The sequence below is a fragment of the Sinocyclocheilus anshuiensis genome, unplaced genomic scaffold (genome assembly GCF_001515605.1).
Source record: "Sinocyclocheilus anshuiensis isolate Anshui unplaced genomic scaffold, SAMN03320099.WGS_v1.1 scaffold1189, whole genome shotgun sequence".
In the NCBI taxonomy this organism is placed as follows: domain Eukaryota; kingdom Metazoa; phylum Chordata; class Actinopteri; order Cypriniformes; family Cyprinidae; genus Sinocyclocheilus; species Sinocyclocheilus anshuiensis.
In genome coordinates this window covers 450,614-468,794 of record NW_015552686.1, presented here as the reverse complement: position 1 = coordinate 468,794, position 18,181 = coordinate 450,614, and the positions used below count along the sequence as shown (strand labels likewise).

Below are 18,181 nucleotides of genomic sequence, written 5' to 3'. Positions count from 1 at the left end.
GTGCAGCGGCAGCCTCCCCCGGGTCCTAATGCCCGTTCGGTAAGGAGTTTTAATCTGTAGGGGGCGCTGTTGGCCTACTTCTAATTAAATTAAAAGTAAAATAGCCTACACAAATAACATTTGACTTTTTCTGATTAAATAAAGCAGTAATTGATGTCATAAAAAATGAGTGTTTTGATTTAAACGTCAGAAGCTATAGCTTACATGAAAAAAAATCACAAACATGACACTTGTAAATTAAATAATTTTATATATACTGATTTATTCATTAATGTGTAGTAAGTTATTTTTTTTTTTAAACAAATCATAAGCTCTAAATGATTTTCTGAATTTTTACAACTCTTTTGCGTTAGACCATCTACAAATGTTAAATCTTAAAATAAAATGTTAGGGTTAACACGGCATCTTTCTGGGGGTAAAAATGCAGCGATTGATATATAGTTTATTTATAGTTATTTTCAAAGTTTCAATGTACTGTCAAAAAACCTTCATTATTGTTTATTTAATTCTAACAAATAAGTTCTTGATAAAAACTAACCAAAATTAAAAATATGTTGCTTATAATTTCTGCACAGGAGAGACTTGGGGTTGTTTCCAAACAAAAGGAAATATATCGGTATCGGCCAAAATGAGTTGAAAAATATCGGCATATCGGATATCGGCAAAAATCCAATATCGTGCATCCCTAATATATATATAACATTTGTAATAAAACATTTCTATTTCAAAACGGCTCTGTCTTTTGAATTTTCTATATCAAAAAATCTTTTAAAAAAATGTATCCAGGTTTCCACAAAAATATAACGTTTTCAACATTGATAAGAAAATTTGAATGATTTCTGAAGTATCATGTGACACTCAAAACTAGAGTAATGGCTGCCGAGCTTTTTAATCTATTAAAATAGAAAACAATTGCTTGTTTTTACTTTATTTTTGATTGAATAAATGCAGCCTTGGTGATCATAAGATCCTAAGATCTTATTGACCCAAACTTTTGAACTGTAGTGTATAGAAAATATATTTCTTTTAATATTGAAGATGAAAATCCAATCTAATCCAAGTAATGACCTTCAAAACTTTGTTTGAAGTTCTTCAAAAATATCCATTGAATATTAAGACAAATGTATAAAATAGCCAATGTGATAACGTTTGATTGCATCCACATTTAACAAAATATGCAATTAACAATGCTGCTTTCTGTCTTTTGATTTGCAGGCGATGGAAAGGCAAGTTGAACATTTCGAAACATTCCTGTGATGAATAGAGGGCTTTCAGAGAGAAACTTGATCGGCGACTCTTTTGATACAAGAGGGAGAGACCGGCGTTCTGAGCCAAGTCCTTAATGTGGAGCAGGTCTGGATACCTCGGTCTCAAATAACAGCAGGAAGGGGGGGAAAAAAAGGTGCAGACATTAGAAACAAAGGCTTACAAAGGCGACCTTGGTGCTATCATCTCAGGTACCTGAAACAGAACCAGTCTACGGAACCAAACACAAAAACTCCTGGAGGTTTCCTTTTTATTCGTTTCGCTTTTTGTAAACTCACATACATGCCAATTGCCGACGATCGTTCTTGGTGCTATTGGGTGCTATTGTTTTTTTCTTTTTTTGTCATCTGCTGCTCCTTGTTCTCATAGATAAGCAAACAAAACCCAAACAAACAGTACAAAATAAAAGATTGTGTGATGTCACAAAGCAACCTCAGCCTCCGTCTACTGGAAGCAAACACGCACACATACACACAGATTCTCACCAGCAGTGGCAAACGGTGTGATGCCCTACAGCGCGAGTCAGCTGGTCATTTACTGTGGAAATAAACTACATCGCCCTCTTTCTACATCCACCCTGATGTCTCCCCTGTGTCACCATTGGGATTATCAACACTTTTAAGCCACATAGAGATACTCTTGCTGGAAAAAAAACCAACACGTTTTTGTAGGGACGTCTAGAGTTGTTTTCTACTTGGTGTTAATTGTAAGACTTGCAAGGCCTCTGTGTTGTAAACCAACTTTTTCTTGTGACAAATGAGACTGCGTTCTCCTTATTTAGACTATAATGTTTGCAGAAAACCAACGAAAAACAGACAGATTTTGGTTAAAATTGACCTTTAGGAGAGGAATGGTATTATTTTAGACCCGTCGCATATTTCCCCCCTTGGAATAGTTTAGTTTTTGGGCTTTTTTTCTGGTTTAACTGGATTTACGAGTTGATATCTGGAGATTGCACTGCCTAGCATGTGCCTTGACCTTTGAAATAGGCTAAAAACATAACTGAATATTGACTATCAATATTTATGGACGAGCCACAGGGCTACAAACTGATAAAAATATGTGGTGTATGTTGTTGTTAACTGTTTGCCAATCTCTTCTCGAGTTGTCGAGCAACATCTTCATGGTTCGTGAGTCAGGTTGCTCCATCATACATTGTGGCTTTCTTTTGCCATCCATTTTTATTGTAACATAACATATTTGGAGTAAAAATAAGTGATGTTTTGGAAGTTAAAATGGCAGTCTAGGCAGTGCTGAATTTTTGAACATAAAGCATTACTATATTTTTTTGTTGTATTTTTAAAATATTTTTTATTTGACCTGTATAGTGTTTCCATTGTGTTCACTTGCACCGTCTAATATTGTTAGCTGTCGCATTAATAACTTGATTTGTCAGTTTTGCCATTGTCTTAAGTAGCATTAACTGAGTTCTCCCTCTCATACTTTCGTTAACTCTCAGCTTTCATCGCTTTATAAAGAACGTTGATCCAAGTTCAAGAGCCCTCGTGACCTTGTCTAGGATTCGGTGCTATAAAAAACAGAAAAAAAGAGGAAATAGATAAAAAAAAAGGATAAAACTTTTTAAGACATATGCAAAAGAAAGAAAAAGGAGTTAGCTGTTAGCTTTGGACTACTGCAGTGCGTGTGAGAGACAGAACCACAGCTACCTCAGTAAGTTGTTTTCACGCGAAGAGACAAAAGTAATGACCTGTTTACTGAAAAACGGTATTTGTTGACCTCTGCGCCCTTCAGAAATTCAAGCTAAGGTACTGGATCACCTCTCCGACATGAGCGCGTCATGTGGCTGCTGCAGTAATCCTCGGGTTTGTTCGCATTTTTGCATTACATTTCATTTTTTTGGGGTTGTTCTGCGTTTGAGCCGAGAAAAGAAATGGCATTGTAATATCACTGAAATGTTATATAACTTTATATTTCAGTTTTTCTACATGTGCATCCCATGATTTACAGTTTATTGGCCATGTTTATGAAATGCTTGCTTTCTTCAGTCCATTTCATGATCGTTTTTGATTTCGCAGTCGCATTTTCCTCCGTGCTATTGCCTGTCCGTTTGTTATTTATTAAATTGTTAAACGTCATCATATGTTCAACATTTTGTTCAACCGAAACTAATTGGAAAAGTTGTTACATGACATTTGTGCCGAGACACGATGTAGCACATTTTTTGTAGCAGGTGTTGCACGACGTTCAGAAACGGCATTTACTGGTCTCAGGTCTCTGCTACATTAATATTTATTCCATAAGGTTGGAGATGATGGTGGTTATGCTTCTTTTTAATTTTTAAAAATTAGCGTAGAGGATGAGGGGGAGGTTCATGAGGCTAATGTGCGTTTTCGGGTCCCTCTTCGTCGCCTGTAGTACCATCGACATGCTTAACTGGTGTAGCGTTGAAGAAACTACTGTAATGCTGACCACTTGGGCTTCTCACAAATTTATCTTTAGTTGATGCCAATTCATGCAAGACATACCCTGTTTTGCATAGCATAATGTTATTGGCCCTGAATCAAAAAATCAAACCTTGGTCGGTATGTAATGTGTAAAATGAACTTTCACATTTAGAAGCACCACTAATATATTTTTTAGAAAATGAACTCTTAAATCCTGCATTAAAAATGTTACAATGTGGGCATGAAAGTTTATGTAGTTCTATGTGTTTTGACTACAAGTTAAAGTTCATAACCTTTAGTTGACCAGAGTCTAATTGATTATTTGACTGACGGTAGGAAGTCCATAGAACAATAGCATTTTGCTTTAGGTAGGTAAATAAAACCCACTAAACTCAGTTGTTTTTGGTGTAAAAGTAAAAAAAATAGATTTTTTGGGGCAACCAATGGTTTGTTTAGTTAATCCTATTTAATCAGTAGATTTATACCCCTTAATGATTAACAAGGTTGAGGCAATTTTATTTTTGAGTAATACCAGAATTTGTGTTCCTTTTTACTACTATGAAGCAAATCAAAACCACACATATTGTTCTGTCCTTCCCTGCAGTCCTTTTGTGAAATGATATATTTACTGTAATTTCTGAAATAAACTGCTGTGATATACTTGAATAAAAGGTGCAAATTGAAGTCGCTCTAGTGTTTCAATTTCAATCTGAGCCCTGCCTTGTTTTGTAATCAGGGTTACGGCACATTTTGGATAGTGTGCTGCGTTCATAAATTGGAACATTTAAATGGCATATAGCAAACAGTTCTGGATGAGTGTAAGATTGACCAAGAAAGAAGCCCATTTTCATTCACAAATAACTTGCATTTGTTGACTTACAAAAGCATTCAGCTTTGGCGCTCTGCCTCTAATGTTCCTCTAAAAAAATTTACTATTTGATAGCTTTATTTATCAGGCACTTTTTAAGGCTTTAAAGTTATGGAATAGCACAAGTTTTTTAAATGTTATGGAAAATACAGAACTTTGCCTGTTCATTACAGATTCACTCAACAAGAAAGTAAAAAATCTTACCAATTAGCCAAAAATGGCAACTGATGAATGAACAAATGATTGAAATGTAAATAAACAGTCAATTTGTTTCTTTAGAATTCTGTATATGTATTTCAGCATTAATAACGTAAATTGTTCCGGTAGGGTACAGATTTACAGACATTGTCCAATCCATTGATTTTTTTCTAAAAACATTTATACACAATTTTCATTGGTTTTTAAAATATACATATCTGCCCTATAATACAAAGTTTCTCCATCCGTATTCTGCCATGGCTGCAGGCTCATGGATTGGAATAAAACACAAGGATAAAACCCACAAAGAAAAGGTGGAATGATTTACACTGAACAAAATGAAATGAAACTCCTCTGGGCATCACAGGTTCTGGTATTTTGTGCTTTGGAGTTCAAGAGGGCCTTCATTCAATCCCGGCTCTCTGCAGTGCTGACCCTCACTGGAGGGCGACATGACTAGCATCGACGTCCTTTGGCTTCTTGCAGAAGTTCCTTCGTGATGCAACTGATCTTTATACATGACACACAATCCCATATCATCTCATGAAATGACTACCGATGAAAAACGAGGTTTGACCGAAACCTTAAAGAAACATGATGTGGGAGAAGAACAACAAACACTGGAAGGGGAAAAAAAAATTGCATTTGGCTGACCTAGAATACCGTTCCAATGGCACAACACCTGAGGGGGAGTTACGCTACAGATCCCTTGCTAAATCTTGACCGCGACGGTCCGACCGCGTTCCACCCAGGTTGGCGCTCGATGGGCTGGTTTAGGCCAGTTCGTGACATTAGAGAAGTCCAGAGCCGAGCTCGTCGTCAGCCGCTCTGAATGTACTTCTTTATAACCACGCATCCATGTCTGAAAAGCGGACACGGCAGATTCTGCAGCAGTGTCCACGTGTTCGTGCAAGGGTCGAAGGTCTCCATGTTACCCAGTGCCGGTCCCTCGCTGCTCACGATCCCTCCCGTTGCATAGATCTTGCCGTCTAGGATCGCCGCACTGGGGTAGGAACAACAAGAGACCATTTGTAATCGTTTACTGCATCGTGTAGCGCAATCTACTGTTCATTAGACCAACCTGCAGAACTGCCTGGAGTGATTCATGTTGGGGCCGGCTTTGATGTTGCCCTTGTCTGGGTCGTAGATAGTGGTGGCTCGGGCGTAGGCTCCTCCCAGGATGAAGATAAAACCATTGAGGCTCACAGCGGGAGCATACTTGTTATCTAAATAAGCCCGAAAGGAGCACAGGAGGAAAGAGAACAACAGATAGAAGTTACTTCTCTGATGTATGTTGATGAATTTTTGCCTTGGAATAAAGGCGCTGTTTTGGTGTTATCTTACACATTGTGCTCAATGCAAGATGTGTGGTGTTTTTTGGAGCTACGAGTAAATCATACAGCTTCTGGGATGCCTACATCCTTATCGGCACGACTTCGCAATGTTCTTTCGGGAAGATGCGGATAATTAATGAGGTAGATTACGGACTAGGGTACCGTGTCAGTCCGCAATCTTTAGAAATCGGGTTTCGTAATGCATTTATGATTTCCCAGCCTGTTTGCTGCCACATTCCATTTCCCACATCCCTGTATCCTTTATGCTTTACGTTATTAAGCGGAGAATGACAAATAACGGCAAACAGATATATGGCGCCTGTTTCGTCTAATGATTCCATACAGAGGAAATTACCTCTGTAATATCCAATGACCCTTCACAACGTGACAGGTTTTACTCACTCTATCCTTCTTCACACGGGGTAAATGGCCAAGAAACAGAAATAATGACTGACAGTCTGACGCACGGTCGTGAAAACGGAAAAGGTCGTCGAGCCGAATGCAAGAGAGAGGCTATCAGCCTTCGCTTTCTGACAGAGAAATTGTCTCCCAAACGATTACAGCTGGGCCAATTTATTATACCTATGAATAATTCACGTGGCTGCGTTCAAGGTTTTGTTTTTTGTTTTTTTCCGCACCTTTGACTGACGCTTGAGAAGCCGAGCACAGAAGCGATCTGTAAAACAGCGGCTGGATTTAATGGTTGAAAAGGAAGTGCGAGATGGGCTCTCGCTTGGTGGCGTGACTGCCAGGTGCTTCTCATTAAAATCCCCCACCGCTCGATTTTGAGTGATGGTCCAGATAACGGCCCTCTTTTTATACCACTCCAGTCACAGCAAGCGTTGTCGAATTGATCTGCGGCATAACCCAGGGGGAGGCATCGTCTTCTGTAACAAGAGCACAGTTCTGGCGCCCCCCTCTTTATTCCCCTCACAAAAACGACTGCTTTTGTGTAGAGTCGTCATTCAGCCTCCCCGAGTGCGTCACGAGCGCATGCATCTCGCAAGCGGTTTGAGTCGCCAGCGCTGTAGGATCAGGTCCGTTAAGTCCTAATCTCACCCTACACAATGCTCTGTTTATCTGTTTGTGGTCTCATTTTCAAACCCAACGCTGATGCTATCAGCAGAGCTCATTGTTGGGTTTGGCCCACGTTCTCGCTACTCGAGGGGCTCGAATGTGACGCCAAAGCTCGGTCTGCTTCTTTGATGCTGAATTCTCGCCACCGGCAAGACGTCTCAAGGTTTCGATCAAATTGGGCACCTGTATCTGGCACAATGGAGACATGAGAGATTCAGCTTTTTGAGAGCGAAACGAGACAACAACAACAGTTCGCGCCACCAATTTGCAGAGGTGTCTCACTCAATTTTCAGGAGAGGCGAAATGCGGCAGAGAAAAGCTATTAGAAGTGTAAGAAAGGGGAAAGGAGTTGTTTGAATAGCGGGATTCCCAGAGAGTTGGGGTGAGAACGCCGGCAATAACCTGTCCTCAATAAACAAGTTGAAGCTTTTTAAGCGAGACTACTTCAGTCAAACCCATCTCACACTCGGACGGACGTCTCAATGTACCGCCTGGCCAATTGACATGCTTTGAACGTGTTTTATAAACACTGGCTACCCTTAGTTTCAAGACTGAGGGATGTTTGTCGACGAGTCCAGCGGTGAGTGGCTGGGAGCCAGTTCAGTGATAACTCATCAGACTCTCCAGAGGCTCCCTGAATCACTTTTTAATATGCCTGTACTCTAAAGACGCCCTGCAATCTTGTGTAATTTGTACAAGCAATTGTTTGCAATCAATTCCCCACCGTCCACATGGCTTCATGCACTTCCAGTGGCACTTTGCCTGCTTGACCTTCACTGACAGCTTGTCTTGTTGGCACTGGCTGAACTAGTGTTTGCTCAGTAGTGTTTACTACTGACTGCAGGTCTTCAAACAACACCATCACACGGGGACCTTGAAGAAATGAACCTGTTAAAAGCCTTGAGCATAAGACCGTCACCTCTGTGGAAATATGCAATGGTAGAATGGCACGTTCTCATTCTGGGTGAAAAAAGGGCTATATGAAAATTAAATGAAGACTTACAGGCCTGTCAATCAGTGAGAAAGAACCAAACACTAACACTGCCAGGATAGAGGTAGTCTTATTCCTAACACAAATCATGCCATGTTCAAATACCATGCTAGTATTTATCCTTAAAGGGGTCATATGAGGCGATTTCAGTTTTTCTTTTCTCTTTGGAATGTTACAAGCTTTTGGTGCATAAAGAAGATCTGTAAAGTTGCAAAGACTAAAGTCTCAAATCCAAAGAGATATTCTTTATAAAAGTTAAGAGTCAACCACGCCTACCTAAAACGTCTCGTTCTAACACGCTCCCACATATCTACCTCACGATGTAGACATGTGATGCCATCACAGTATGGTAGGGGCGTAACATTTCCGTCACATGCTTGAGGTATTCAGCCAATCGCAACGCACTGGATAGCTGGCCAATCAGAGCATACCTCGCGTTTCAGAACGATGAGCTTTGTAAAAATCGACGCATTTCAAAAAGGCGGGGCATAGAAGAGAAACAATAATGTACAGTATGTGGAAAATAATGTGTTTTTTGAACCTTAAACCGCATAAACACATTTCATTACACCAAATACACAAAATAATGTTCTTTTTAGCAACATCATATGACCCCTTTAATTTATCCTTGTATAGTCCGCTAAAATTGCAACAGTAACTTATATTATTATTTACTTATATTATTATAATTGATATAAATATTATAGTAATGCAGATATACACAGTTTCGTACGTGAAGGTTAAACATGCATTAGTATTTGAAGTAACATGAACAAAGATAAATAAATGCTGTAAAATTATTGTTCATTACGGTTTAACAGATAGTTTTTACAGCATTTGTTATTTATATGATAATAATAAATTTGTCAAATTATTGTTAATTACTGTTTAATATTAGATATTATGAAAGTTTTTTTCATATAATGTATTAATATAAATATTTATATAAAATTAAAAAATATAATATGAAATATTTCATACAACATGATACATTTTATTTATTTTATTATTGTTTCACATCAGCTTTTGTATTAACTAAATGTCAACATATAGAACCTTAAAGTACATTTATTATTAATATTTATTAATATAATTTATTATTAAATATATTTATATAAAATGTAAAAATATTATATGAAATATTTTATACATGATACATTTTATTTACATTTACACATACATTTTATTAATTTTATTATTGTTTCACATTAGCTTTTGTATCAAATAAATGTCAACATACAGACCCTTAATGTACAGTGTTACTGCTGCATCTTCAGTGCAAGAGGATGTAGAATTGAAGAAGGTCTAATCTGTCAAGACCTATCAATTTTAGTTAATAATTTTACTGGTTCTCAAAACTGGTGAACTCTGCGCTGTTCATTTAAACCTAATCATACACTTACAACTTCACCTATAAATACCTGCTAGAAGGCTGATTAAATGTGACTGTTCTGCACAAAGGTAAACATGGAAATATGCTCAAGTGTCTGAACAATCATTACAACAAGTAAAGATGATCATGTGTAGGACTCGCATGATTATTCTTCATGTTTATCTAGTTCTATGTACTGAATGCAACTTAATTTAATTACCAAGTTAATTTAGTTTATGAAATGGCTTTTATGATGCCATAGCACAGCAATCACTGAGCTAATTGAAGCCTGAAAACCTCCTACTGCAAGTAAAGATGGTGAGTCCCAATCTGCCGTATGAGTCCTGCTGTTCTTCTGCTACGATTGAGACCCTGAGCAAAGCAAACAACCCCATAAAAGCCTTTCACCATGGCAGACCACAAATACTCAACCACCTCCTGGTGCCATATTGACAAATACGTGTTTTTAATTCATCTTTGGGCGAAAATTGACATGCACAAAAACAAACTGGTGTTCAAACGAAGTACCTACCGATCATGGGGGACTCTATAAAGCTCCAGGCGTTGGTCTGAGGGACGTAAGACTGTAAAACCCCAGCCGAGCGTCCGGCCTCGTTCACGCCGCCGAACACGTAGATCTTTCCTCCGCACACCGTGGCAGCCGCTGAATGAACGGGCTTGGGCAGCGGAGACACTGTCTCCCACTGATTCGTGATGGTGTCGTACCTGAAAAAAACGCAGAGACTTTTGTTAGCATTGCTGCTGTTTGTATAGTTGTATACAACAGACACTTCTCGCAATGTGTCCTAATTAAGACGCAGTGCTTTATTGTGAAAAGACCGCATGTAAAAACAACACTATATAACTGCAACAGCATGATATCAGCAGAGTTGTACAAAATTCACAACTGAAGATGGATCTCTTTTATTTAATTATGTGGATTTGTTAACTGGTCACATCTTGCAGGAAGTTTAATAGAAATTTGAACTGGACTGCAATTAAAAGAAATTCAGCACACAATGCATTATGGGAAATGGAGTCCACAACTGTTAAAGAGAAATATAAATTAAAAATACAAAAATACACCATTTCAAAATTTAGTAAATGTAATGAAATAATATAAGAAGTGATTTTTTTTTATTCAAAACAATTAAAAAACAATTAAATATAAAAGACTAAAGAGGTGGCATTTCAAACATTTAAAATAAAAAAAAAATGCATTAAATATGATCAAATATATAAACAAATATATAAACAAAAGTGAATTTATTAAAAATGATTAAATATACAGACTAAATAGGTGGCATTCCAAACATCATAAAAATATGATGAAATATATAAACAATAGTGAATTAATTAAAAATAACAAATATTAATTATTAAAATGATGAAATATTTAGACTAAATATATGGCATTTCATATATATGTCTTTGTTAACCAAGAATATAAAAAAAAATCTTAGTTTAATATGTTTAAACAAATATTTTAACAAAAGTTAATTTATTAAAAAGGAAGAAATACTGTATATAAACTACATAAGTGGAAATTAATCAATCAATCTGTCTGTCTATCTCCATCCATCCATCTATATATCCATCCGTTCATCCATCCATCCATATGTCCATCCATCCATCTATATATCCATCCGTCCGTCCGTCCATCCATCCATCTATATATCCGTCTGTCCATTCATTCATCCATCCATCCATCCATCTATATATCCATCCGTCCGTCCGTCCATCCATCCATCTATATATCCGTCTGTCCATTCATTCATCCATCCATCCATCCATCTATATATCCATCCGTCCGTCCATCCATCCATCCATCCATCCATCCATCCATCCATAACATATAGAGATTTTGCATTTGTCCAAAATTTCCAAACAAGGCTGTCAAGCCAACATTAGAACTGCATTTCTGTTTAAAAATGAGTTAATTAGAATTTCAAAAAGAATCTGAATTCTCCTTTAATTCAAATGTAATTCTGCATCCAGTTTGCTCCCTCAATTGCAATGTAATTCAAATTGAACAAGTAAAAATCCTTGTGAAGCAGAGCCTGGGCTCTCAGTGATGAAGCGTCTCCCAGCTCTTCTGCTGCTGAGAGACCTGTGTTCACCTACGACATACGGCCGTCCAGCTGGAGCGCTCATCCTGCGCCATTCTTCTCAGGATCAGTCGCTCCTAATTGCTCTGAATGACGCGGCTGTCCGTGTTCATCTGTCTCCTGACAGCCCAACGTCCCCCAAAAGGTCACACGAATGGCTGAGTCAGCTTGAAGGAACGTCAGAGAACGCCTCAAGTATAGCAAAATGCTTTGGCTCCTGCGGCTATTGATTACCTTTGCAATGAATCAAACACGTGCGGACACGAAACACAATTATGAAGCGAACGTAACTGATTACTAACCGCTGATACTTTCTGTATGATAAATGCATGAACAGCTTTGCCAATATTTCAATTCACTGCAGGCAACATTAGCGGAGGTATAAAGATGATGAGAAAAGGAATCTAGCAGGCAGGAAGAGAAGCCTCAGGCTACAAATACATTAGCAACAGCTAGCACAAATCGAGTGAGACGCCACAGCCATCAAATAATGCAAAAATGCTCAAAGTAATGGCAAGTGACTCGACTAGCTGAGTTTACCTTTGATAAGTTGTACTTTTTAAGCAAACACTTGAATAAGATTGCCGTCTCCGCAGTTTCGACACTACAAACTACTTTTTTGAGGTTTATTCCATCAGTCTTATTGATTGTGTGTAATTTACTGTTGTAGCTGCTCAACATTTGTCTGTACCATTGTTTCTCTACTCTATTTTACTTCCCTGCAATGGGATAATAAAAATAATAAACCTGACATCAACTTTGACTCCATGAATACTGTACACTATTTTTACGTTATAGTTTTTTTTAAAGCTTTAGCTGCACAAATCCATGTTTTCACGTGTTTAGCACTATAAGAAATGTTTGACAGATTATCATAATTTTAATCAAGCATGAAAAGTAGCTAGTTTAAAATGATACATTAAATTTAATTTTAAGCCCTTGAAAGGGGATTTTGGCCTGTTCAACCCTGCAGATGTCTTGACCTCAAATACACTCTAAAAAAATGCTGGGTTAAATATAACCCAGTGCTGGGTTAAAAAGGGACAAATCCAGCTATTGGGTTGTTTTGACCCAGTTATTGGGTTGTTTTGACCCAGCGGTTGGGTTGTTTTGACTCAAAACAACCCAACTGCTGGGTCAAAACAGCCCAATAACTGGGTCAAAACAACCCAATAGCTGGATTTGTCCCTTTTTAACCCAGCGCTGGGTTATATTTAACCCAGCAGTTTTTAGAGTGTAGAATTAAAACCAATAGGATTTTTTTTTTTTAATAAGTTTCATATTTCAGATACATTTTGATATTTAATAGTAATGTTAATTTTAAATTGTAATTAATTCACCAATAACACAACATAATAAATAATATTAATTAATAAAAAAATGTAGGTGTCCCACATTTAGCATGTGTCTCATTTCTCAATTTTTACACAAATTGTAATGCTGACATTCTATTCAATAATATTTTGTTATATTTAGTTTGACTTCATCAGGATTGATGATCACCTTAAGCACCTTGTTCCATTAACAATCTTTTGTTATTTTATAAGTTTGGGGTCATTAAGATTTGTTTTGTACATTTTTGAAAGAAGTCTCTTACGCTAACCAAAGATGCATTTATTTGATTAAAAAAATACTACAAAAACACTAATATTGTGAAATATTAATACAATTTAAAATAACTGTTTTCTATTTGAGTATATTTTAAAAATATAATTTATTCCTGTGATGCAAAGCTGTATTTTCAGCATAATTACTCCAGTCTTAAGTGTCACATGATCCTTCAGAAATCATTCTAATATGCTGATTTGCTGCCTTTTTTTTTTTATCGTTTGATAAATAGAAAGTTAAAAAGAACAGCAGTTATTTAAAATAGAAATCTCTTGTAACTTTATAAATGCATTTACCGTTACTATTTGTCATCAATATTTTGATCAATTGAATGAATCCTTGCTGAATAAAAAAGTAATAATTTCCTAAAAGAAGAAGAAAACATTGTTTGAACATTAGTGTATATTGTTCAAATACAGTCCAAGTGATTGCAAGTTTCAAAAACCTGACCTTTCTAGAGGCGACTGAGAAGGGAATGAAATGAGAGTGAGATGGAGTGAATAAGGTATGAAGCACATAATAATGGATGTTATCCAGTCGGATGCGCTCCTGTAATTATAAGAGCTACTGTACCGTGACCCACATTCACCCGCCTCACAATCCACTCTCTTTAATCACACGAGAGTCTCTGATTGGCTGCTTTGATAACCTGTGTCTGCAGGGAGCCAATGAGATCAGCCGGAGCAGGATGTGATGAGGGCTGTTAGGACACATGAATAGAAAATCTCCTCGCGTTTGCTCTGATAAAGCCAGAGAATGGCACTTCTGAGTTCCTGTCCGACCTTATCCTTCCTCCCGTCCTTGAAGAAGCGGTTTATCTGCCGTCCCTCTCAGGTATATCCACGCGACGCCATTGCGGTCAAGGGTCAAGTTCGTTGCGCTTGCCGAGCCAGCGGCGTAAACACGCTCAGCTGGAATCGATACGTCTTGGGCGTCTGTGGCCTCTCACTATTTGAGGGATTTCTTCAGCATTAAGCAAATGATCTGTGCTAGATTTAACAGCATAAAACTCTCCAGCGCTGGATGTTTCCTACGCACACCTGCAACTTGCACTCTTTGTTAATGCACCAAGATGATAGAGTTCATTAGTCTGTGTACTGTGATTGTTATTAGTAGTGTTTGCCAAGCTAAACATCGTTTAACACATGCAGAACACCTGCAGAACTGCATAGTAACACCCTAAGATCTGTGTTACTTTATTATATACTATTATGAGATTTATTACAATTTTACTTTAAGCTTTAGCTTTGATTTTTATATTTTTATTTTAGTTTTTGTCATTTTGTTTTTGTCATTTTTATATTTCTATTTAGATTTGATTTAGTTTCAATAATTTGATTTATGAATTTCGTTTTAATAATTTGAGTACTAACTCATTTCTGTTAGTTTCAAATTTCCGCATGGGGTTTTTTTTTTTTTTTTGTATTTTTTTACTATAGTTTTAGTAAATTTGTTACGTGCTTTTGTCATTTTTATTAATCTTTTTTTATTTCAGTTTTAGTTTTAGTAAATGTATCACTAAATTAAACTTATTATATTTCAGTGTAGTTTTAGTAAGTTTTTGTATATGTGCTATTTTTTTATCATTTTAAAATATAAAATATATTTTTAATATTATTATGTATTTATTTTTAATTTCCGTTTTAGTTTCAGTCATTTTAGTACCAACGTAAAATCATTTTACTTCAGTAATTTGTATTAATCTTTTTTATATTATTTATATATGTTTTAGTCGTGTGTGTGTGTGTGTGTGTTTTAGTTTTATTATAGTACTAACTTAAACTCGTTTTATTTGTTACTTTATTTCAGTTAATATTTCTAATTTTCATTCAAGTTTTTATATCGAGCGTTTTCATTTAAATGGAAGTTTTTGTATTTTTATGTGCTTATGCCAATATTATGTTTTTGTTTTTATTCCAGTTTTTACTTTTAGTAATTTTAGTACTTTAACTTAATTTCAGTTAGTTGCCAAGGCAACATTTCTCATTCTTGTTCAAATTTTTCATTGAACATTTATATTTTATTTTAGCTTTATTTCAATGAGCAAAAACACATTTGATTAGTTTTAGATTTAGTTCTCAGTAATAACACTGCATGAGATCCATAGAACACTCTGGAATCTGCATGGCAACACTTGGCAACCGCACAGCAAGCACAGTTCACATAACTTTGAGGAAATGCAAACATCTAGCTATGAATGCATTTAATTCATAATTATTACCATCTTTCATTTTACTGCTGTTGCCGTTTTATAAAAGAAATGAGCCCCAAGAGGCCATTCTAATGATTTTACAGCAGTTAAGAGGGGTTTCAGCTTCACGTCATGCCTAATTACACTCTTTTCTGGGGTAAAATCACTGTAACAGTCTCTCGTGGCTTATAGCTTTAATCCACACACACATATATATATATATATATATGTAGAATTCAACACATTTCATAGTTTCAAAACTATTTCATTTACAGCGAGAATGTTTCTTTTTATTTTGGACAATAAAACAAGATTCATCTCAACTTGCCAAGGATATAACACAAGGTCAAAGACCGCTTTTCCATCGCCGTCTTTGTTATTAGAAAATAATACATGGCATCTAGCGTGTACAAAAAAAAAAACGAATATAGAGAACATAAAAGGAGTTAATCTAACAAATGCATTTTTAACTTTCCTATCAGAAATGAACTGCAGTCAAAACAGCTGTGAATATATTATTATCCACATAATGTTCTGCTCTCATGTGGATTCTGATCAAATAAAGTAGATATCAAATATCAATACAATTGATATAAAAGCAATTATTATGTTTTATTAGTAGTACTTAATTATACGTGATTATACTGAATTCTATAATATATCAATAATAATTATATACTATTACAATATTGCAATTTTACTTTTACCTTTAGCTTTTATTTTTATTTTTTTTAAATATTTTTTTCTTTTTTAAATTTTCATTTCAGTTTTAGTAAATACAGCACTAACCTAAACTCATTTTATTTCACTTATTTGCCAAGGCAGCATTTATAATTTGTTTTATAAAAAATGTATAAAAAAAAGTTTTTGGAGTGTTTTTGTTCTAAGTTTTAATTGAAATTGCCAAGACGACACTTCTAAAATCTTATTAGATTTTCATTTCAATTTTAGTTTTAGTAATTTTGTTATGTGCATCTGGCATTTATTTATTTAATTTTTTGAGATTTCTATTTAGCTTTAATTTGTTTATTTCGGTTTTAGCGGTTTTTTTAGTACTAACTTAAACTCATTTTATTTCAGGTATAGTTGTCAAGCTAACTCCAAACAGCAGTGAATATATATATATAAATGACTTATGTGGATTTTGATCAAAGAATAAATTAAATATTAATATATTGTCATCTATATCATATAATATAATATAATATAGTTTCATACTAATTTTAATACATTTTTAGTTCACTTTTATGTTATCATGTGTTATTAATTTTAGGCCTACAATTACTTTACTTTAAACAATTTCAGCTTACCGAAATGTTTCAAATCAAGTTTCTTACTTTAAATGAACAATAAACCCCTGTTCTGTACAATGACAATCCTGCCTGCAGCTCTATTCTGAGAGGTAAATGCATTAAAACAGATGTGTGTTTTTTGAAAAGAAGCATTTCGATGGCAGAAAAAGACATTCGCTCACCCTTTGTGGCCCGACACAATAAATAAACAGCATTTGATGGACTTAATTTGCAGTCTGAATCTTGTTTCACGCACGCTAAAGCGGTTTGTAATTGAGGTTACGGCCCCTCACAGAGACATCACTGAAGGCTTCAGCTTCCTCACACTGCAGTTAAACTTCTGTATTATTTATTGTGAGGTAATCAGCACAGCAAACGCGTTAAGCAGTGAATGGCTGCAGTGTGGATGCGTTGGGCTGCAGTGAGGTGAATATCGCTCACAGCACTGTCTGAACATGTTTGGCTTTAGTTTCTGCAGAGAATGGCTGGGGAAAGACTGGGTTGCGTCTGAGCTCTGTGACAGGCTTCTCTGCGTTCGTCCGGCTACAAACGCTGAACCGGTCACCGGGCTCAGAGGTTAATTGTGCGGGATGACAGCCGCGTCATAGTCCTGCTCCTGCAACAATAAAACACAACTCGCCAATTCTCTTCAGAAAAGAGGCGACCTTTGCTTCCTGAGGTTTTTATAAAGGTCATCCGGTTGGACAGTCTATAGATAAAGATCCTTTTACAGCAGTTTGTCCGTCTCGAGGAACTGCTGCGACACAAGCTATTAAAGATCTAGAGATGAATGCCAGGACTGAGTCCCTTGCTAAATGTGCAGTTGTTTATTGTAGATTATCAAGTTTAGTACTGTCACTTTGAATGTGACAGCTGTTCTGATGTTTCATCAGACTTAAAATATGGTTAGAAAAAATTGTAAACATCTCAAAATAATAATAAGACGTTATGAAATAAAGACAAAACTGCAATTACTACACTGTAAAAATATAAATATAACAAGGTGTTTTGTTTTTACAAGTAAATAATATTTAGGTCTTTCTACCTCAAAATTCTGCATTTAATTCAGTGTGTTACTTGCCATTTCTTCATAATTAATTGTGAAATTTACTGAAAACTGTTTCTTTTTTTTTTTTTTCAGTGTAATACCAGAACTTAAATATATAAAAATGCGCAGCAGAACCATTCATAAATTATATATATATATATATAACTAACTTTTTGCCACACCTGCCAATGGCCGGTGACATGATAAAATTTACCGGCCAAAATTTTTTTTTACCGGCCATGAAACTCTTTTTGTAAAAGCAGGCAGTTACAATAACTAAACATATTTACACTGTTTTTAATTTGTCCTGCTGGTGCATTTTCCCTCAATTTTAACTATTAATTATAGCCATTCAACATTACAGTATTGAAAGCCATTATTTTTAACATATAATGGGCTCTGAAATCTATAACAACTTTTAAT

At 35.9% G+C, this 18,181-nt stretch overlaps 1 protein-coding gene across 6 annotated transcripts in view; it reads right to left on the bottom strand.

Annotated features, from left to right (window-relative positions):
- Window positions 1-4,843: 4,843 nt before the first annotated feature.
- LOC107667613 (kelch-like protein 29) overlaps window positions 4,844-18,181 on the bottom strand; it is a 298,485-nt gene continuing 285,147 nt past the window's right edge. For all 6 annotated transcript variants that reach the window (XM_016459320.1, XM_016459325.1, XM_016459322.1 and 3 more), the window contains 3 exons: window positions 10,044-10,237; window positions 5,819-5,963; window positions 4,844-5,740 (listed from right to left, as the gene is read on the bottom strand). In XM_016459320.1, coding sequence (XP_016314806.1) covers window positions 5,557-5,740; window positions 5,819-5,963; window positions 10,044-10,237 — 523 coding nt within the window. In that variant the 3' untranslated portion in view covers window positions 4,844-5,556. The remainder of the gene's footprint in view (window positions 5,741-5,818; window positions 5,964-10,043; window positions 10,238-18,181) is intronic.